The following is a 22101-nucleotide window of genomic DNA, read 5'->3' as shown; positions in this document are numbered from 1 at the left end:
CTTTGTCTACTGCGTCAGACAGCCATCCCCGCCGCCAAGAGCCCTAGCGGCCCTGGGAGACTCTCTTTCGCCACCCCATAAGAAGGAAGGGTCTGGTATCCAGTACCGGATAGTGGGGCTGAACGGGGGGTCTGGTGCCTTCCCTCCGCTAGCTAAGGGAGATATAGGGGATGCGGAGGGGAAGGGGCAGTGAGGAAAGAACTCAGAAAACGTCCGCCGAAGCGCACGCCCCTGCAGGAGGATCCTGATCCCGGGACCCCGCGCGCATTCAGCCTCGACACCCACCCCCCTCCCCAGGCCTTCATCGCTCCCTAATTCCCCCACGCCTCCGCCCTCCCCAGGCCGCACAGAGGAGCCCATTGTCGGAGCCCGAAGGCTCGAGGCCCGAGGAGATGGGAGGGGAAGGAGGAAGGCGGGCAAGGCCCTGGAGAGTGGGAGGAATCCCCCGATTTTCCTGCCCTCGGCTCCACGGGAAGAGGGCAGGGGTTTTGGGGGGAGGTCTCTTCTGAGCCCCAGGTGCTGCCAAAATCTGGCAATGGAGGGGTGAAGAGGTTCCCAGGCGAGTTGGAGTCAGGAGGCTTCCGGCCATCAAACGACTCCAGTCCTAGGCTGGGGACCCCACGGATTTCATGCACGCCCCAGCCTCTGGACTGTCCCTTGCGGAGACTAAACTGATCCCGTAGGGAGCTAGGCGGTGGCGGGAAAAGAGGGGCGTCCTCGGCGGGACGGGCCTCCGAGGGTCAGGGTCGGGGCTACCGGCTGGAGGGCGGGGAGAAGGAAGAAGAGTGTTGCGGGAGAGCTGGGCAGATCGGGTGGGGGCGTAGGGGGAGCGGCCAGAGGCAAGGCGCGGGAGAGGGAGTCCCGGCTGGGGGTCCGACGCGGAGGCGGAGGCGGGCACTGAAGGGCGGGGCGGGGAGGGGCGGCCGTCTCGACCCTCCCTGGTGGGGCCCCGCGGCCTGGGAGCCCGAGCTGGCCGAGCCGCCACCGCGGCCGGAGCTGTCCCCTAGCCAGACCCGGCGAGACGCGAGCGGCGGGAGGGAGGCGGTGGCGCGCCCGGCCCCGCCCGCCCGCCCGAGCGTCGGACGCGGCCCCGAGCCGAGCCATGGTGAGTCCCGCGTCGCAACCCGGTGTCCCCTCCGCCTTCCCGCAGCCCGCTGTGGATCGCCAGCCCCCAGCTGGGTGCCTCTCTCTCCTGCTTGGAACTCTTGAGCGCTCCTGGGACTCTCCTCCCTCCCATCCCCCCTTCTTTTCTTTGATCTGTCTGCCCCACTGTCTGGCTCTGTCCCCACTGGGTATTGCCCTCACTCCTTTCTTCCTCCTCTTCTCCGCCCCTTCCCCCAACCTCCCTTAGGTCTCTCCCTCTAATCCACACACCTCCCCTCGCCCTCCTCTGTCCCGACGTGTGCCTTCCTTTGCAGGATCTTCCCTCCCCCTCCCGGTCCCAGCTCCTTACCCGCGGGAGACCCCTGCGGGATTGGACTGCAGCGGCCCTGGCAGGGGCCCGGGCTCGGGTCATGAGAACTGACCTGCCTGGCACCACCATTTTCCATCCCAGTCCCCAGCCCGGTGAGCCGGGCCCACCCATCCGGCCCTGGGGGACCGGCCACAGCTGTGGCTGGGCTGGGGCCAGGGACCTGGCCAAAAAGGGAAATTCCCGCGGAGAAAGAGAGGCTACCTCAGAGTGGTGGACAGAGTGGGGAGGGGGCTCACAGTGCCCGGGGGCGTGACGCTGCCAGAGGCGACACGAGATGCGGTGCGGGGGGAGAGGAGTGCCCCCGAGCTCACGCTGCAGGGAACAGAAACACTGTCCCAGAGCATTCCCGCTGCAGAGGGGAGGGGACACCGACAGGAGCTCCCTGCCGCGGGTTGGGGACCCTGGCAGCAGCAACTCAGGGCACAGGAAGCAGGAGGGTGCTGTTAAGGGACGTCCATGCCAACAGGAGTGGACACTATTCCTGTGAACTCTCGCTCCAAAAGTACTCTCTGAAGAGTAATTGCAGGTGTGGGCACTGCCAGGGAGAGCGCCCACTGCGGGAGGGATGGGGGGGGCACGGCCAACGGGGCGCTCACCGCAGGGAACGGAGGAGGGGGAGAGGCCCTGCCAGGGGGCGCTCACCGCAGGGTGGAGAGGGGGAGGAGAACAACCGGGGCTGCTCCTCTACAGAAGGAAGGGCACCCCCTGGCAGGGAGGCTGGAACAAGAAGAAAGAGGAACTGGGCCAGGGAGAGCTGACTCAGTCTCTCTGGTCTCCTCTTTGGTCCGGGCCGGCTGGAGGCCGGTCTCTGAGCTCCTGCCCGCCCCCTCCCACCCCATACCCCTCCTCCCCTCCTGCCGCTGCCGTTTCCTGTGGCTGAGACTCTCACTCAGCCATGAGCTCACCGCCCCTAATGGGTTGCAGCTGCCTCGCAGCTCCAACTCTAGCTCCCCCTTCCAGGCCTCGGAGAGGACGGCCCACTCTGCCTCCCCCGCGCCCATCTCCACCCTCCCCCCACCCACGCTCCCGGCGCTGGCCGGGTCCCCGGAACACTGGGGGGTCTGTCTGCTCGCCCACACACCTTGGGGCCGGGTCTCTGTGCTGACGCACTGACTGTCGGTCTCCGGAGTGGCTGCCTCGCTTCTCAGACGGTCGGGACAGGCAGGCAACACTCAGGCTGAGAGGACTTAAAGTGAAATATGCAGTATTGTCCTCAGGGCGAAGGCGGGCGGTGGGGGCGGGTTGCAATGGGGAGTAGAGAACTAGATAAACACTTCAGCGAGCTTCCCCCTTGCCCCGTCACAGCAAAGAAATCTGATAAAAGGAATTTCACAGCCACCTTGAAAGACAAATAGGTTTGCAGAGGAATAGCCAGAGGGGTGGCTGTTTAGGGTATGAGATGGAGAAAGATAGCCTACTGATTCACTTAGGGACACAAGTGTGGAGGAAGCAAGGCTGAGACTTTTGAGATAGTGGCTCCGGGTGGAGGTTGGTGGAGAGGCCCTACAGGAATCAGAAAATATTTCAGCTCCAATACATACCAGCAAGGCCTCCTCCTCCCTTCCCTACAAGTTCCTTTTGTGACTTTTTCCTCTTTCAACTGTCCCCACCCAAGTCTTTGTAACCCAATCCCACATGCTCCGGGAATGGGTGATTGCTGTAGAGCCACTCTGGGAGAGGATGAGGGGTGCTCGAAAGACTCAAGACAGATAGCCCTTCAGTCCTCCTTCTTCCCACCCAATGAACATCTCTAGCATATGATCGTTCATGGCTGGTGGTACCTCTACTTAAGACGGGGGTCTCTGTGGGAGGCCCTGAGAAGAGGGACTGGCAGGAGGGCTGTGTAAAAGGGCTCCACCCTCCGGAGCTCTCAGCCATCAGTGACTTCCCTGATGGCCCAGGGGCCCATCTCTTCCTGAGGAGGGCCTATGCAATCCTTGCAATTTACAAGAACCAGGCGCAGCCCTAATCAAAGTCCTTCACAAGAGTCTCCTCAGATCTCCAAAGCCAGCGTCTCAGAGTATACTGCTAGGGCTGTGCACTGCGACTGGGCCAGCCCCACTCCCATCTCATTCAGCCAGCATTTCCTGTCGTCTCTCTGCACACACTCTGTACGTGATGGGGCCCCTGGGGGACACAGCCAGCCTCCAAGGAGCCATGCTCGGGGGATCTCTAGGGATCTGCAGCCTGGTCTTGTCTCTCCCAGGAGCCTGAGCCAGTAGAGGACTGTGTGCAGAGTACTTTGGCTGCCCTGTACCCACCTTTCGAGGCAACAGCCCCTACACTGTTGGGCCAAGTGTTCCAGGTGGTGGAGAGGACTTATCGGGAGGATGCGCTGAGGTACACGCTGGACTTCCTGGTGCCCGCCAAGCACCTGCTTGCCAAGGTCCAGCAGGAAGCCTGTGTGAGTGAATGCATCCCTGTTCTATCTCCCCTAAGAGCCACTGCCTCACCCAAGACACCAGTCAGACTGACTAATCTCCCCTCATCCAGAGACATCGCCTCCCCTGATACTGGTCCCCCCATAGGCACGTGCCATTCGCATGCTAACACATAGACACTCATCTTCCCCAAATACTGACCCCTTAGAAACATCAGCTCCCAAAGACCCTGACCCTCCAGACCACATTCCAGACATTCCCTCCTCATATCAATTTTTCAAGATACTAACTCCCCCAGAAATGACTCAACAGAGTCACTTCTACAGATATAAAGAACTTCCAAGAGTCTCCGGCTCCTCCAAGGCAACGGCATCTGCTGACCATGTCTTTATACTGACTCAGTTCTTACTCTCCCACTCATGGAACTAGCTTCCTAGAGAAGCTTGCTACCCAGAAAACTGATCGGTCCCAATCCTTTCCTCTGTCACATGCACACCCCAAGATATCTCCTCCCGCTCCCCTGGGGTTATAACCCACCAGGCATAAGGCCACTCCTGCCTAGGGTAGCCCTATTCTAACTGCCCCCTCCTGCTGGTTTCATGAGCAGAGGCCTGAGCACAGCCTGCCCCTCTCTCCCCAGGCCCAGTACAGCGGCTTCCTCTTCTTCCACGAGGGCTGGCCCCTCTGCCTGCATGAGCAGGTAGTGGTGCAGCTAGCAGCACTCCCCTGGCAGCTGCTGCGCCCGGGAGACTTCTACCTGCAAGTGGTGCCCTCAGCAGCCCAAGCGCCCCGCCTGGCACTCAAGTGCCTGGCCCCAGGGGGTGGGCGAGTGCAGGAACTGCCTGTGCCCAATGAGGCTTGTGCTTACCTGTTCACACCTGAGTGGCTACAAGGCGTCAATAAGGACAGGCCAACAGGTCGCCTCAGCACCTGCCTTCTGTCTGCACCCTCTGGGATTCAGCGACTGCCCTGGGCCGAGCTCATCTGCCCTCGATTTGTACACAAAGGGGGCCTCATGGTTGGACATCGGCCAAGCACACTTCCCCCAGAAGTGCCCTCCGGCCCCCCAGGGCTCCCCAGCCCTCCACTCCCTGAGGAGGCCCTGGGCACTCGGAGTCCCGGGGATGGGCACAATGCCCCTGCTGAAGGACCTGAGGGCGAGTACGTGGAGCTGCTGGAGGTGACGCTGCCTGTGAGGGGGAGCCCCACGGACGCTGACGGCTCCTCGGGCCTCTCCAGGACCCGGACGGTACCCACACGCAAGGGTGCTGGAGGGAAGGGCCGGCATCGGAGACACCGGGCATGGATGCACCAGAAGGGCCTGGGGCCTCGGGACCAGGACGGAGCCCGCCCACCGGGTGAGGGGAGCAGCACTGGAGCCTCCCCTGCGTGTCCCCCGGGAGCCGAGGCTGAGGCTCTCCCTGAGGCAGCAGCCCTGGAGGTGTCTGAGCCCCCAGCAGAGGCGCTGGGGGAAGCCTCTGAGTTTTGCCCCCTGAGGCCAGGGGAGGTCGGAGGAGGAGCAGGCCAGGGGGCTGAAGGGCCACCCGGTACCCCTCGGAGAGCAGGCAAGGGAAACAGGAGAAAGAAGCGAGCTGCAGGCAGAGGGGCTCTTAACCGAGGAGGAGACAGTGCCCCACTGAGCCCCGGGGACAAGGAAGAGACCAGCCACCAGGAAGCCCTTGTCAGTCCGCCCCCACCAAGTGAACACGAGCTTCCAGGATGTGGCCCAGTTAAGGAGGAGCACGAAGGCTCGGGGAAGCCAGACCCTGAGCCGAGAGAGGAGCTCAAACCAGCAGACGAAGGAGAGCCTCGGCCCCCAGAAGCCTGTGGGCCTGTAGAAGAGAGGGCCAGAGAAAGAGAGCCGGAGGGGCCGAGGCTGGTGCGCGTGGCAGGTGAGATGACACCGAGGCCAGTGGGGCAAGGGCCGGGGTAGGTGAGGCCTAGGGAACGGGGCTGCAGGAAGAGCGGAGGTGAGGGTGGGAGCAGAGTAGCCAGACCTGTCCTCACTTCAGGCCCATAGCTCTGCCTGTGCCTGCAGGGCCCAGCAATCCAGAAGGGCTCCTGTCTGACCCCCTGGCACCATCCCCAGAGACTGTGCAGGAAGTGAAAGGGGACAGCATCCCGGAAGAGGCCACTCCAGTCTCCAGCTCTGATGACCCTGGTGTAGCTTGGGACTTAATGTCGTCTGGATGTCTCGTCCTGACTGGTCAGTGGGCAGCAGTGGCTGAAGGGAAAGGGGTCGAGGAAGGAGAAGCCTCCGGGGCGGGCTGGGGAGGGAGGCAGGGTGGATGGGAGGTAGCCAAGGCCTGCCCCCAGCCGGGACCATTTTGTGTCTTCAGGAGGGGTGGATCAGAGTGGGCGAGCTCTGCTGACCATTACCCCACCGTGCCCTCCTGAGGAGCCTCCACCCTCCGAAGACGTGCTGAGCACTGCTCTTCATTACCTCCACTCACTGCTCAGGTAACTGAGGCCCAGGCTGGCAGCTGGCATACTAACCTCCTGGGTCGTGAGCACCCTGCCCTCCCCTCTCCTCAAGACATTGCCCTCTAGGATACCTACTTCTTCAACCCTCAGATTTTCAAGTCATTGCTCTCTGACCTTACCAACCCAACTTGCAGCATATCTTCATCAATCCTCAAAATCAACACTGCTGACTTTCAGTATCCTAAGACACAACCTAGTTTATCAGAACCTTGATTAGCTCATTCAACAACTCTTTCTTGAGCACCAGAACCTATTAGGCAGTATGCTAGGTGCTGGCGTTGAATTCATACCCTTCCAGAGCACAGAATTCCTAACTTTTTAATCCCTGATCCCATGACCCAGTAGCCATGTGAATATAGACTCCTAATTGCTAGGTCACTACCTCTTGGACACATGTCTGAGACTTTGACACTTTGCCCATCGCCAGGAACTAACTTCTCCTGAGGATGAGTAACATTAACACGCACACACACACACGCACACATACACACACACACACAACCTCTGCCCCCACAGGCCTGACCTACAGGTACTGGGGCTGTCCGTCCTGCTGGACCTTCGCAAGGCACCCGCACTGCCTCCAGCACTCATTCCTGTCCTGAGTCAACTTCAGGTAAGCAACCTCTTGAGACAAGTACTTCTTCTGGGTCCTGACTCTTCCCTAGTGGTCATTCCAGGCCACCCTGTTGCCCACAATTTAGGGTTATTCTTCTCTGCCTTCAGGACTCAGGAGACCCTCCCGTCATTCAGCGGCTGCTGCTTCTCACTCATGATGACCCTCCAACTGAACTCCATGGATTTCAGGTTTGAGCCCCTCACTCCCACCTAGTCCCCATAAGTAGTGGAGAGAGAAGAAGAGGCTGGCTGGAGCCCCAGGCCAGTCCCTGAATCCCTAGGCGCCCAGGCCAGAAACCCCCTGCCTTCACATGTCTACAGGGTGCTGAGTTGCTGTCAGAGAGTGATCTGAAAAGAGTGGCCAAGCCAGAGGAGCTGCAGTGGGACTTGGGAGGTCACAGGGACCCCTCTCCCAGCCACTGGGTAGAGACACACAAGGTAAGCTTCACCTCCCCCACTCAGGACACTGGGAGCCAGGAGTGACCCAGCAGAGGACATTCTAGGAGAGAGAGGACAGATCTGAGACATGACCAAGGGGTTGAGAAAAAGTGGTTTCCCTTCCATTTAGTTCAATAAATATTTATGGTTCACAATTCAACAAGTGTTTATGAGCAAATTCAATTCAACAAGTATTTATGAGCAAAAGACTGTGCATGTGCCCTGGGCTACCAGGGAGATGAGACGAGTATATTAAATAAATTCTTTCTTTTTCCTTCTAGTTTTGAGATATAATTGAACAAGCACTTAACAAGTTTGAGGTGTATAACATAATGATTTGACTTACATACAATCATGAAGTGGTTACCACTAGTTTAGTGAACAGCCATCATCTCCTATAGATACAAAATTAAAGAAATAGGAAAAAAATTTTTTCGTTGTAATGGGAACTCTTAGGATTTACTCTTAACAACTTTCATATATAACATACAGCAGAGTTAATTATATTAATATTTATCATGTTGTACATCACATCCCTAGTGCTTACCTGTCTTATAACTGGAAATTTGACTATCTTCATCCAATTCCCCCTCCCTCTCATCTCCTGCCTCTGGTAACCACAAATCTGATCTCTTTTTCTATAAGTTTGTTTTGTTTGTTTGCTTTTGAGGTATAATTGACCTACAACACTATGTTACTTCTTGGTACACAACATAGTGATTCAATATTTCTATGCATTTCACCATAATGTCTAGTTGTCATCTGTCACCATACAAAGATATCACATAATTATTGACTCTATTCCCCACATTGTACATTTTATACCCGTCGCTCATTTATTTTGCAACTGGAAGTTTGTATGTCTTGACCTCCCTTACCTATTTCTCTCCTCTCCTCACCCCCCTCCCCTCTGGCAACCATCCGTTTGTTCTCCGTATCTATAACTCTGCTTCTGTTTTGTTATGTTTGTTCACTTGTTTTTAAGATTCCAAATATAAGTGAAATTATACAGTATTTGTCTTTCTCTGTCTGACTTATTTCACTTAGCATAATACCCTCTAGTCCATCCATGTTGTCACAAATGACAAGATTTCATTCTTTTTTTATGGCTGAGTAATATTCCATTGTATGTATATACCACATAGTCTTTAGCCATTCATCTATTGATGGGAACTTAAGTTGCTTCCGTAACTTGGCTATTGTAGATAATGCTGCAATTAACACAGAGATGCATATATCTTTTCTAATTAGTGTTTTCACTTTTTTGGGATAAATACCCAGGAGTGGAATTGCTGGATCGTATGGTAGTTCTATTTTTAATTTTTTGAGGAATATCCATACTGTTGTCCATAGTGGCTGCACCAATTTACATTCCCACCAACAGTGCATGAGGGTTCCCTTTTCTGCACATCCTCACCTATACTTGTTATTCTGACAGGTGTGAGGTGATATCTCATTGTGGTTTTCATTTGCATTTTCCTGATGATTAGTAATGCTGAGCATCTTTTCATGTGCCTGTTGGCCATCTGTATGTCTTCTTTGGAAAAAGGTTTATTCAGATCCTTGGCCCATTTTTTAATTGGGTTGTTTGGTTTTTTTTGATGTTGAGTTGTGTGAGTTCTTTGTATATTTTGGATATTAACCCCTTATAAGATATACCATTTGCAAATATCTTCTCCCATTCAGTAGGCAGTATTTTCATTTTGTTGATGGTTCCTTCGCTGTGCAAAAGCATTTTAGTTATATGTTTGCTTATTTTTGCTTTTGTTTCCCTCGCATAAAGAGAAGTCTCAAAAAAAAAATTACTGGTCTTCCCTGGTGGTGCAGTGGTTGAGAGTCCACCTACCGATGCAGGGGACACGGGTTTGTGCCCCAGTCTGGGAAGATCCCACATGCCGCGGAGTGGCTGGGCCCGTGAGCCATGGCTGCTAAACCTGCGTGTCCGGAGCCTGTGCTCCACAACGGGAGAGGCCAAAACAGTGAGAGGCCCATGTACAGCAAAAAAAATTACTAAGAAAGATGTCAAAGAGTGTATTGCCTATGTTTTCTTCTAGAAGTTTTATGGTTTCAGGTCTTACATTCAAGTCTTTAATCCATTTAGAATTTATCTTTGTGCGTGGTGTGAAAAAGTAGTCCAGTTTGATTCTTTTGCATGTAGCTGTCCAGTATTCCCAATACCATTTATTGCCAAGGTGGTCTTTTCCCATTGTATATTCTTGCCTCCTTTGTCATAGATTAATTGACCATATGTGTGTGGATTCATTTCTGGGTTCCCTATTCTGTTCCACTGATCTATGTGTCTGTTTTTGTGCCAGTATCATACTGTTTTGATTACTGTAGCTTTGTAGTATAGTTTGACATCAGGGAGCATGATACCTCCCTTGACTTTGTTCTTTGTCAAGATTGTTTTGGCTATTCAGGGTCTTTTGTATTTCCATACAAATTTTAGAACTATTTGTTCTAGTTCTGTGAAAAATGCCATTGATATTTTGATAGGGATTGCCTTGAATCTGCAATTGCCTTGGGTAGTATGGACATTTTAACAATACTAATTCTTCCCATCCATGAGCACGGTATATCTCTCCATCTGTTTGTGTCATCTTCAATTTCTTTCATCACTGTGTTATAGTTTTCCAAGTACAGGTCTTTTACCTCCTTAGTTAGGTTTATTCCTAGGTATTTTATTCTTTTTGATGCAATTGTAAATGGAATTGTTTTCTTAATTTCTCTTTCTGATAGTCAAGTATTAGTGTATAAAAATGCAACAGATTTCTATATATAGATTTTGTATCCTGCAACTTTACTGAATTCATTGGTGAGATCTAGCATTTTTTGGTGGTGTCTCTAGGATTTTTTATGTATAGTATCATCTCATCTGCAAACAGTAACCATTTTACTTCTTCCTTTTCAATTTGGATGCCTTTTATTTCTTTTTCTTCTCTGATTGCTGTGGCTAGGACTTCCAAAACTATGTTGAATCAAAGTGGTGAGAGTGGGCATCCTTGTCTTATTCCTGATCTTAAAGGAAATGCTTTCAGCTTTTCATCATTGAGGATGATGTTAGCTGTGGGTTTGTTGCAAGTGGCCTTTATTATGTTGAGGTACGTCCCCTCTTTACCCACCTTGTTGAGAGTTTTTATCATAAGTGGATGCTGAATATTGTGAAAAGTTTTCTCCACGTCTATCAAGATGATCGTGTGATTTTTATCCTACATTTTGTTAACATGGTGTATCACGTTGATCAGTTTGCAGATGTTGAACCATCCTTGCATATCTGGAATAAATTACACTTGATCACGGTGTATGATTCTTTAAATGTACTGTTGGATTTGGTTTGCTGGTATTTTGTTGAGTGTTTTTGCACCTATGTTTATCAGTGATATTGGCCAGTAATTTTCTCTTTTTGCAATTCTTAATGACATTAAACAGCATATCATTTTTGGTGGATGATAAGTCAGAAACAACTGGAGAAGAGTGCAAAATAGTATCACTGGGGTTCTAGAAAGAGCTGAGAGTCAGAGAGGCTGGTTCTGGTTCCATGTGACCTTGAGCAAGGTAATGTACCTTACTTCCGGAGATGGTGCCTTTCTGTACCTGCTCCCTGCACCAGCATTCCAGCCTCAAGATCATTGCCCTCACAGTACAGCAACTGTGACATAATCTCTGATTCTATGAATCTAAATTCTGTGAGTATTCAAGAAAAGAGGTATAAGCATGATCTGAGCCAAGTATTAAAGGGGGTCTGTAACATGGTCTCTAAGCTGTGGATCAAAGGGGAAGTGCATCTGAAGAGGCAGAGAAAAGGGTTTTATAGGGTCAAGAGCCAGTGCAGATGAGGGAAAGGAGATTCATGTTTACTAAGCTGTAAAATGTGCCAGGCCCATGATAGCTGCTTACCTACCATCATCTCTTTAAACCTTTAAATCCAGTGTGTCTTATCATGACTTTACAGTTGAGGAAACTGAGGTTCAGGAAGGTTTCTGGACCTGCCTAAGGTCATACAATTAGTAAGCGACAAAGTCAGGAACTGAACCCAGCACTGCCCCCATAAAAGTCTCTGGGGTTGCCCCTCCTCCACCCTAGGGCTTAGGCCCCTTATCCTGAACTCTGTCCCTGGACTCCATTCCTGTGTGTTTGTCTCAGGAAGTGGAAAGGTTGTGCCGCCTGTGCCGAGGTGTGCTGGGCTCTGTACGGCGAGCCATTGAGGAGCTAGAGAGAGCAGCAGATCCAGAGGGAGAGGTAGGAAATGAGATGCGACGAAAGGGGATGAGGTGGGGATGGGGCTGGGCTGAGCTGAGGACCTCCTTGTGGAACCCCAACTGTCAACTTCTCCCTGGCCCCCAGGAGGCGGCAGGAATGCCTGAGCCCCTACAGAAGGTACTGGCAGATCCCCGGCTGACGGAGCTGCAGAGGGATGGGGGAGCCATCCTGATGAGGCTGCGCTCCACCCACAGCAGCAAGTACGAGGGATGGGTGTGTGGGTGCAGGTGGACGTGGAGGATGGAGACACAGCAGAGGGCCGCCAATTCACCTTAGCTGCCAGATAATTCTTACTAAGCATGTATCTGGACAAGATATGCTTCTCCACTTATCTCATAACTCTCACAACATCCCTAGGTGCTAGATATGATTATCAATGGGGATTTGGAGGATCAGAAATGTTTAATGTCTTGGCCAAGGTTGGTCAGTAAATGGAAGAGTAAGGATTCAGATCCAGGCCCATACTGTGACCCAGGATGCCGTGCCACCCCTCACTTGGGATGCAAGGATGGGATGGGGTTGCGGGGCAGGCTTGACAAAGGCAGTGGTTCATTCTGCCCCCACTCCCTACCCAGGCTAGAGGGCCCAGGCCCAGCTACACTGTATCAGGAGGTGGACGAAGCCATTCACCAGCTCGTGCGCCTTTCCAACCTACATGTGCAACAGCAGGAGCAGCGGCAACGCCTGCACCGACTCCAGCAGGTGAGCCAGGACCTCCTCCCCCATGCTTCTTAACTCCACCTGGGGGCCTGGCCTCCAGCACCCTTTTCCCACTGATACTTACAGCTGATGGTGTTCTTCTAACCTGGCCTGGTCGCACGGCCCTCCCTCTCTCCTCATCTCCCCTGGAAGTTGATCACGGTCAGTGTGAGATTCACAAGAGGGAGATAGCATCTCAGCACCCGCAAAGAAGAGAAGCCAGATCTCCCCCTCCCACTGCTGATGTTTGATCAAGGATCCTTAGAGATTGTGAGAGATGCTTAGGTGCCCTAGGGGATTCTGGGAAGAGCCGACTGATTCTGAGTTCCTACCTCCTTAGCTTAAAAGCAACAAATGTCTATCGATACCAGCTCCCTCCACCCCTTATGCAATGTCATCCCCAAACCTGAGGACGGAAAGGTCCTACCTCCCTCCACCTTGGAAGGAGAGGACAATGGAAACTGCTAAAGGCCTTGGAAACCAAGGCCTCTTTGTGGGAAAGATTCAGGAATAAAGCTGGCTTCTCTGAGCCTTGATTCTTTTCTCCTGGGGTTAAGAACTCCATAGGGATTTGCTCTCCACCCTACCTTGTGGGGTAGCAGGGGCACTGAAATCTGATTGCTCCTCCATAGCTCCTAAGTGTGGTAAGTGAACACCTCCTGGACCTGCATGTGGCCTCAGGGGAAAGGTCATCTCAGGGTCAGTGTTAAAGCAGGGTGGGGGCAGGGCTCTCTGTTCCTGAGATTTCTGCCTATTTAGCTTCCTCCATCCCAGCATCCAAAGGTTTGTATCTCCTACTGTCTGTTTGCTTATTAGCTGTTTTCCCACTGTGTAAAAACTATTAGCACACAGGATTTGGAGTCTAAAGTGTTCAGCTTGAGTTCTTCTCTGCTAGGAGTGAGATATTGGACGAGTCTGGAAGCATCTCTGAGTTCCCAAGTCCTCATCTGCAGAATGGGGGTGATAGTAAGGCTTACCTCACAAGGGTGTTCGGGTGATCAAGTGATTTCAGCAAAGGACTGTAGAAGTGCTTATTGTTGGCACGGGTTATTGGGAACATTCTCAAACTTCCCGTCCTCAGGCTGTCTCGCCCCAGATTCCAAGCTTTCTTCAGAGGGAAGAATTACCATCCCTTTTTGGTCAGATATCCCAGAACCAACAGGAGACTCCTAGAGCCCCATAATAGGCAACTGGAGCCTGGGATGTCTCTCCAAGCCCGGCCCCTGTCACTAGGCTCTATGAATGTGACATTTCTCCTGGCCCTCGTGCCTCTGGCTCGCCCCAGTTTTATCTATTTCACCTGGAGGCATAGCCCTGGAACCTTAGCATGCATCTCTCAGTGCTTCCGGCCAGCCCAGCCTCCCCTTCAACTGGTGCTTTACAAAGATGGCTTACTCACTTTACTCGACCCTTGTGGAAACTACCACCATTCCCTGTTCTCATTTCCACTTTACAGCTGAGATGAAATGGTTTCCCCCAAGGTTCAACAGGGTGGGGCGGTCGGGTCAGAGCTGGATCTCAGCTTTCCTTTCCACTGCATGGGCCCTTCTCCCTCATGGCCCCGCTCTCCCACCCTGTCTGCCCCAGGTGCTGCAGTGGCTCTCGGGCCCGGGGGAGGAGCAGCTGGTGAGCTTTGCTGTGCCCGGAGACTCCCTGTCTGCCCTGCAGGAGACAGAGCTACGATTCCGGGCTTTCAGTGCTGAGGTTCAGGTGAGAAGGGGGAGAGGGGCAGGTGAGAGGAAACACGCGGGGAGGGAAGGGGAGACTGGACTGAGGGCCAGGTCTGAGAGCAGACTCCCTTCTCCAGGAGCGCCTGGCTCAGGCGAGGGAGGCCCTGGCCCTGGAGGAGGACCCTGCCTCCCAGAAGCTTCTGGATATCTTTGAACAGCGCCTGGAGCAGGTTGAGAGTGGCCTCCACCGGGCTCTGCGGCTACAGCGCTTCTTCCAGCAGGTATGTGCTGAGCCTCTTCCTTCTATGCCCACCACTGCCTTTCTTCTGCCTGGAGAAGCTGATCGGGTAGTTGTTAGAAGCAGGGACTTAGGAGGCCGTCTCCTGGGCTTTGACTCTTGGCTCTGCCGCCTACTTGATGCATGACTTGGGACAGGATACTAAACCTGAGTGTGCCCCGTGGCACCTACCTTACAGGGCTGAGTGAGGATTACGTAAGCAGTATGTAACAGGTATAGTACAGAGTCTGCCACTTGTAAATTCTGTGTAAGTATCGGCCATCCTTTCATCTAGGCCCCTCTGTCTCCATACCAGCTCAGAGTGACACGCTAGGCCGTGATGCCGGGACAGTGAGGGGAGGTGTTCTAAGAGGACTGGGGTGTGGTGGGCCTTGGGAAGCCATCAGCGAAGGAGGACAGGAGCTGTCATCGGGCAGCGTGTGGGAGTGGCGGAGGACCTCACTCCTTCTCCTCGCCACTCCCCACCCCTTTGGTCTTGTAGGCACATGAATGGGTGGACGAAGGTTCCACGAGGCTAGCAGGAGCTGGGCCGGGGCGGGAAGCAGTGCTGGCAGCCCTGGCCCTGCGGCGCACCCCGGAGCCCAGCGCTGGCACCTTCCAGGAGATGCGGGCCCTGGCCCTGGACCTGGGCAGCCCGGCGGCTCTGCGAGAGTGGGGCCGCTGCCGGGCCCGCTGCCAAGAGCTGGAGAAGAGGGTTCAGCAACAGCTGGGAGCGGAGGCGAGTCCACGGGGCCACCGGCGACGACGGGCAGACAGTGCCAGCAGTGGAGGGGCCCAGCGGGGCTCCCACAGCCCCTCACCCAGCCTCCGTTCCCTGCTGCTCCCCAGCAGTCCCGGGCCGCGGGCAGCCCCGTCCCACTGCTCCCTGGCGCCCTGTGGGGAGGACTATGAAGACGAGGGCCCCGAGCTGGCTCCGGAAGCAGAGGGCAGACCGCCGAGGACCGTGCTGATCCGAGGCCTGGAGGTCACCAGTACGGAGGTGGTAGACAGGACGTGCTCACCCCGGGAACACGTGCTGCTGGGCCGGGCCGGGGGCCCAGAAGGGCCCTGGGGAGTAGGCACCCCCCGGATGGAGCGCAAGCGAAGCATCAGGTGAGAGCCCAGCCCAGCTGGTGCCCAAGAGGCAGGCCCAGCTGGCCCGCAGGAAAAGAATATGATACTGTTGGCATGTTCCTCCCATGCCACAACCTCCCCTGTCACTCCTCGTTGTACCTGCAGCGCCCAGCAGCGTCTGGTGTCTGAGCTGATTGCCTGTGAGCAGGAGTACGTGGCCACCTTGAGTGAGCCAGTGCCACCCGCTGGGCCTGAGCTGACCCCTGAACTGCGGGGCACCTGGGAGGCGGCCCTGAGCGCCCGGGAGAGGCTCCGCAGTTTCCACCGGACACACTTTCTGCGGGAGCTTCAGGGCTGCGCCACCCACCCCCTGCGCATTGGGGCCTGCTTCCTTCGCCATGTGAGTCAGCCTCTGAAACTCCTTCCAGGGCTTCTCCCTTCACATGTCTCAGCCCCATCTGCTTGTCCCTCCTTCTCAGTATCCGCCCCCCGACCCCACCCACCACCAGAACGTGTGGCCCCAAACGCCGGCGCCTACTGCCGTTTGCTGGGCTCCTGGATCCACTCAGCTCATGTGTCCCTGACATCCAGTGCTGCCTGGCCTTCGCTCTCTCCACGGGAGCCTGTCATTCCCCAAGCAGACTGAGTGTTCCCTGGTGGCCTGTCCCTCCTTCGGGCTCTACAGGATGTGGAGGAGGAAAGGGAGAGGCTTGTCTGCAGGGCCTCACTGGACATGACTTACCGCTTCCCTACCGGCACAGGGGGACCAGTTCAGCCTTTACGCCCACTATGTGAAGCACCGGCACAAACTGGAGAATGGTCTGGCTGCCCTCAGCCCCCCAACCAAGGTAACTTTTTCTCCAACACTCATGAGAAGGGGAGGGGCCAGGAAGACCTAAAATCTACCCAACCTCAAAATCTCTCAGGGAAAAAAAGCTTTCCTGGATATACCCAGGAATGTCACCTACCAATAATCTCCCAGAATTGCTGAGGGTGGGACAAGCACTGGACTGGAAGCCAGGTGAACCCGGGTTCTTATCCAACCCACCTGAGGACTTTGGGCAATAGTATTGATTCCTCTGGGCCGCTGTTTCTTCATCTAGTGAATGGTGGCAGTATTCACTATAGCTAACTAAGAGAGTCGCTGAGGGTCAAAAGGCCTCACATCAAAAGATGTGAAAGTGATTTCAAAAGTTAAAAGCCAGAGAATATAAGGGATTACTTGTATTCCTCTTCCACTCTCCCTCAAGATATAGAGGACAGCTGAATCTCCTGCAGCCCTCCTGCCTCCTTTCTTTCTGGGGGAAGGTTTTTCGCCTTACCTTTGGGTGTATCTGGGCTTGACCTATCCCTAAAAACCCAGAGTACCACGCATCTTCCCTGAAGGGCTCAGACCCGAACAGCTCCAGCCCCTCCCCTCATTCCTATCTGTTTCCACCCCAAACTAGGGCACCATGGAGGGGGGCCCTCATCTGCCCCGGGCCCTGCAGCAGCCCCTGGAGCAGCTGGCCAGGTATGGGCGGCTCCTGGAGGAGCTCCTAAGGGAAGCTGGGCCTGAACCAAGTTCTGAGCGCCAGGCCCTTGGGGCTGCCATGCAACTGCTCCGGGAACAAGAGACCCGCGGCAAAGACCTGCTGGCTGTGGAGGCGGTGCGTGGCTGCGAGGTGAGGCCGTGGCTCCAGACACTCCAGCTCGGGCTGCCTAGCCTCGTAGCCTCAGAAGCAGTGTGGGCTGGTGACCAGAAAACTAGACTCAAGGTCAGAGGGCTCCAGGCTGTAATTTCTAACCAGCTGGATAGCTTTGGTCAAGTCACTGAACTTCACTGGGGCTCAATTTTCTCGTCTATAAATAAAGAAGCTATGTCCTGCCCGACATCCTGTGACCCTATATCTGTCTGTGCTTTCCTACTCCTTTCCTAATTCTTCTATCTACCCTGCACTTCATCCTGTATCTCAACATTCAACATATACCTTACTCTCCTCTCCTTAGTCTCTTGCCAGTCCTGAGGTTCCAGAACAGGTTGGAAACCTACCTCCTCTAGGATAGACCTCTTTTCCCTTCAGTTCTTTGCTGATTTGATTCTCTTCCTGGGGCAAAATGGTGCTTTGGTCCCCAACATGCAAAGGCTTACCCATTGGAGGCTATAAGCCCTACTGTGTGATGTACCTTCTATCTTCAGAGGCAGGGCTGTGCTGCTGGGCCAGGTGTGCTGTGCATGGTGACCAGTGGATGGATTCTAGGCCAAGGGCTTCCCTGATTTCCTGACTCTGCCTGAGAACCAGTGCATTCGGCCCCTGGCCCTATAAATCCCATTTTGACTCCCCGTAAAATATACACAAAGGGCTCCGGGGCCAATGACCTTTCCTTTTGCTTTCCCCAGATAGATCTGAAGGAGCAGGGACAACTCCTGCACCGGGACCCTTTCACAGTCATCTGTGGCCGGAAAAAGTGCCTTCGCCACGTCTTTCTCTTTGAGCATCTCCTCCTGTTCAGCAAGCTCAAGGGCCCTGAGGGGGGGTCAGAGACCTTTGTTTATAAGCAGGCCTTTAAGGTACGATGCCTGGAGGTGGGGTGGGCCTGGGAAACCATGGGGATGGGACAGGAAGTCATGCTCTTCTTGGGAACGCAGAGTGTTCTGGAAATTCAATCCCAACCCAGGTTCAGAATCTATATCATCTAGAACAGGCTTTGGCCTGTAATCAAACATCAGGTTAGGGTGTCGAGGTGACAGAAGTTCCTGTCATTGGTCTCCTCCATGGGGTTCTCCTTATTCATGCAGGGGATTCATGAGGCATTCCAAACCAGAAGTGGGGAGGACCTTTCCCATTAAGAACACACATGCTTTCTGAGTTAGGGATGGTCCCTGGGGGAGGAAGAGAAAGGACACTATAAATATAGCTTAACTTGACGGAACTGAGGAACCCAAGAGGAGGGAGGCCTTGCTTTAGGGAAACAGCCTTGATATCCAGATAAACATCAATAGCGGCCTAGTCCCAGATCAGGCGCTGTGGCATGACTCTTAAGAGTTTCTGACTTTGTCCCCCTACACTAGTTCCAGCAGAGTCCAGTATAGAGAAAAAAGCCTAAGTTTGGAATAACATAGCCATGAGTTTGAATTCTTTCTCCGATAAGCTATGATAAGCCCTTGGACAAGTTGCTTTGTGTGTCTGGGCACCACCCTTCTGTAAATCGTGCTTGTTATAGACTAAATGCAGAGCACTTGGCGCACTGTAGGTGTTGAGCAAACATTTACTAAGCATCTACCAGATGCCAGGCTAAGTGTAGTGCTTTTCCACGTGGTACCATCTAGCCAGAATACACTCCGTCTTCACCCACTCTCCTCCGCTTTTTCTCAGACTGCTGACATGGGGCTAACAGAAAACATCGGGGACAGCGGGCTCTGCTTTGAGCTGTGGTTTCGGCGGCGGCGTGCACGAGAGGCGTACACTCTGCAAGCAGCCTCACCAGAGATCAAACTCAAGTGGACGAGTTCTATTGCCCAGCTGCTGTGGAGACAGGCGGCCCACAACAAGGGTACCAGGCAGAGCTGGGAGAGGGTGTGCTTGGGATCAAGGTTATGGCAGGTTAGCTGGAGAGTGTGGAGAGTGCCCAGGGGAAAGAGGGTGTAGGATGGAGAATGACGTATGAGAAGATTGAAGATCTGACGTGAGAGAGATTGCTGAGACAGAACTTAATCTAAGGTGCGCTAAAAGGAAAGAGGAAGCTAGCGGATTTCAGGGAGGCAAGCGCAAATGGTTGGGCAAAAGAGAGTGAGAGGGTGCTCACCGGACCTGCCTTCCAGAACTTGATTGCTGTGTTACCAGGACTAGTTTGTTTGTTTTGTTTTGGGAGGTCTTTTGCTAGTTTTTGTTTTTAATTCTCTGAACCTCATTCCACTAATCTGAAAAATGGAAAGTAACATCTACATCTTGGTATGATAGGAAGGATTAAATAAGGTGATATATATGGAAGCACTTGATAAACTGTAAAGGTATGTAAAACCGTGAGTTTTGCTCTTAATGCCCAAGATAAAGGGAAGAAGGTATTAGAAGAGAAGTTGGGGGCTTCCCTGGTGGCGCAGAGGTTGAGAGTCCGCCTGCCGATGCAGGGGACACGGGTTCGTGCCCCGGTCCGGGAAGATCCCACATGCCGCGGAGCGGCTGGGCCTGTGAGCCATGGCCGCTGAGCCTGCGTGTCCGGAGCCTGTGCTCCGCAACGGGAGAAGCCACAACAGTGAGAGGCCCGCGTACCACAAAAAAAAAAAAAAAAAAGAAGTTGGGAAGCCGGAATGACAAATGGGCAGGATGCAACATATAGGACAGAAGAGACAGAAGTCCGAGGGGGAAGTCGAGGACACGATCACCATCCATGTCATAACAGTCAACAGGAAGAGTAACGAGACACCAGAGGAATGAGAGGGAGGAATGAGAGTTGGGAAGGAGCAAAGAGGTTGGTAACAGGGTCTCTGTTCCCTAGAGCTCCGAGTGCAGCAGATGGTCTCCATGGGAATTGGGAATAAACCCTTCCTGGACATCAAAGCCCTTGGGGAGCGGACGCTGAGTGCCCTGCTCACTGGAAGAGGTGAGGGCCACAGTGCTGGGGGTGGGGGGTGGCCTCCAGCAGTCAAGACCTTGAGAGTGAAAGCAGTGAGGAGGCATGGTGGAAAATGAGGAAAGGTCATGAGTGGATATGTCTTCCCAGAAACTGTGGGAGTGACTGGGAGGCCCTCTATGAGCTCAGGGTCATTTCAGGGAGCCAGGAGGGCTTTCCCACACCAGCACCCCACCCCTCCACCCCCCGCTCTCTGCAGCCGCCCGCACCCGGGCCTCGGTGGCCGTGTCATCTTTTGAGCATGCCGGCCCCTCCCTTCCCGGTCTTTCCCCGGGAGCCTGTTCCCTGCCTGCCCGCGTCGAGGAGGAGGCCTGGGATCTGGACGTCAAGCAAATTTCCCTGGGTGAGGCACCTCTCAAGGGGTGGCTCCCAACAGCTGGGTCATCGTGGTGATGTTCAGGCTGCTTGCTGCTGAGCAATTCCTTTCTCTAGCCAAGGGGCCCAGCTGCCATGACAACTATGTACAGCTTCCCCATTGCTAAAAGAGCCTTCCATCTGGTTGCTAGGGTAATGCTTACAGCAGCCTGTTGCTAAGAAGCACTTCCTCTGTACCCCTCTCTCTCTAGCCCTCCTTGGGTTTCTATGGAAACTGCTTCAGCTTCCTGTTGTACCCTCCTGGTTCACCACGGCAATCCTTACCGTTTCCTGTCGCTTCCTCTCTGGTTGCTCTAATGATGCTGCTGACAGTTTCCTGCCTCTTGGTAGGGGGGGTTCTCTTGCAACTGGATTGCTATGGTGACTTACAGCTTCCTGTTGCTCTGGAGCTTTTTCTTCCCTGACGGAGCAGCTTGGTTACTTAAGGTAATCTAGAGGGGTTCTATACCCTGCTCTCACCCTAGCTTCCCCTCCAGCCCCAGAAACATTTGCCTCTTCTGGAGATGTGTCCCCAGGACCAAGAAACAGTCCCAGCCTGCAACGCCCACACCCTGGGAGCAGCACTCCCATCCTGGCCAGTGGAGGGATCTTAGGGCTTTCCCGACAGGTAAGTCCTTGCAATAGGGCTGAGAATGGGGTAGTCTCTTCGGACACTTTCTGGGTGGGCTCTTCTGATCATTCAGCCCATGAGGGGCAGGGGGACCAGTGAGCCTGTGCTCCCAGCAAGGCTACAGGTTGGAGGGATGTATTGTCCAGTCTGCCCTTCTCCTCTTCCCCAGGCCTGGCTGAGAGGGCTCAAGGTCAGAAGTGAATCTTTAATAAGGAGTGGAGGGCAGGAGTGATAGAAAGGGGAGAATTCTAACAGCCTAGACTTGGATTAAATCAGCAAAATTCAGGAACTCTGGGGAGGAAAGAGGGGTGAACTAATTGACAGGCTTGGGAGAGAGAGAAAGGTTATATAACCTCTCTATATAAGAGGTCGTTTCTTATCCTTTAAATTCACCGCAGTTTCTCTTCCCTCAGAGTCACGCCCGAGCCCTGAGTGACCCCACCACACCTCTGTGACTGGTGAGTTGGTACCCGCTTTCTACCACATCCTACAGCCTTCCCTCTTCCCTTCCCCAGTGGCTTGGGAGTCAGCTTCTTCTCTCTCCCAACCCATCTTCCCTTTTCCTTCCTGGCTTCTAGAGAAGATCCGGAATTTGGCTACAGCCCCTCCTCTCAGCACGCTTTGGGCTGGGATGCTGGGGGGACATAGTGGAGGACTGGAAGAGCATTGAATTCCTTCCCTCTGCTTCTTGGACAGAAACGAGGTCAAAGGACCAGTGTGTTTCCCTGCTACTGCTGTCTCTAGCTCTCCCCAGCCAGGTGCCTTCCTGCAGGAACCAGAGTGTCCACACTTGCTTGCCTTCATACCCTGGAAGTGGGGAAATTATCCCTCGTCCAGTCCTTCCCCATCCGGGGCCACTGCATACTCCCAAGACACCGCTCCATGTCAGCCCTTCCCCGACAGCCTATGTTCGCCCCTTCGTCCTGCCCCCTGACCCTCCTTGAGAAGACTCATCTCTGCCAGTTCCTGGTGACTCCATTCTGGGGTGTCATAGGAAATGGAGCTATGCAAACCATTATAGAAGGGTGGGCTAGGGAACTGCAAACTTTATATATGTAATAACTGTTATTTTAATACTATTGTTATATTAAATATATTTACTCACACTTTGTCTCCGAAGAGCTAGAGCAGAC

The 22101-nt window shown here is 53.9% G+C and overlaps 1 protein-coding gene across 4 annotated transcripts; it reads left to right on the top strand.

Annotated features, from left to right (window-relative positions):
• The first annotated feature begins 898 nt into the window (after positions 1-898).
• Positions 899-22068, top strand: ARHGEF40 (Rho guanine nucleotide exchange factor 40). 4 transcript variants are annotated; one of them, XM_079915100.1, is made up of 24 exons: positions 899-1105; positions 3681-3878; positions 4496-5747; positions 5894-6061; positions 6195-6315; positions 6856-6952; positions 7063-7143; positions 7276-7392; positions 11536-11631; positions 11737-11852; positions 12228-12354; positions 13939-14061; positions 14159-14302; positions 14801-15411; positions 15538-15772; positions 16134-16220; positions 16821-17036; positions 17753-17923; positions 18729-18906; positions 19849-19953; positions 20183-20326; positions 20835-20965; positions 21382-21426; positions 21547-22068. In XM_079915100.1, the coding sequence occupies exons 1-23, from the start codon at positions 1103-1105 to the stop codon at positions 21421-21423; spliced, it is 4563 nt and encodes a 1520-aa protein (XP_079771226.1). In that variant the 5' UTR covers positions 899-1102; the 3' UTR covers positions 21424-21426; positions 21547-22068. The 4 variants fall into 4 exon arrangements, with proteins under 4 accessions (XP_079771226.1, XP_079771225.1, XP_079771228.1 ...); XM_079915099.1 differs by having other exon boundaries at positions 5876-6061; XM_079915102.1 differs by lacking the exon at positions 20183-20326.
• The last annotated feature ends 33 nt before the right edge of the window (positions 22069-22101 follow it).

The sequence above is a fragment of the Stenella coeruleoalba genome (assembly GCF_951394435.1).
Source record: "Stenella coeruleoalba genome assembly, chromosome: 2".
Taxonomy (NCBI): domain Eukaryota; kingdom Metazoa; phylum Chordata; class Mammalia; order Artiodactyla; family Delphinidae; genus Stenella; species Stenella coeruleoalba.
The sequence above is the reverse complement of the archived record's forward strand: the minus strand, read 5'-3'. Positions and strand labels throughout refer to the sequence as shown.

Coding starts and splice junctions, on each gene's coding strand:
- ARHGEF40 (XM_079915099.1), top strand. Junction 6,062..6,194: donor TGGATGTCTCGTCCTGACTG/GTCAGTGGGCAG, acceptor TTGTGTCTTCAG/GAGGGGTGGATCAGAGTGGG. Junction 14,303..14,800: donor TACAGCGCTTCTTCCAGCAG/GTATGTGCTGAG, acceptor TTGGTCTTGTAG/GCACATGAATGGGTGGACGA.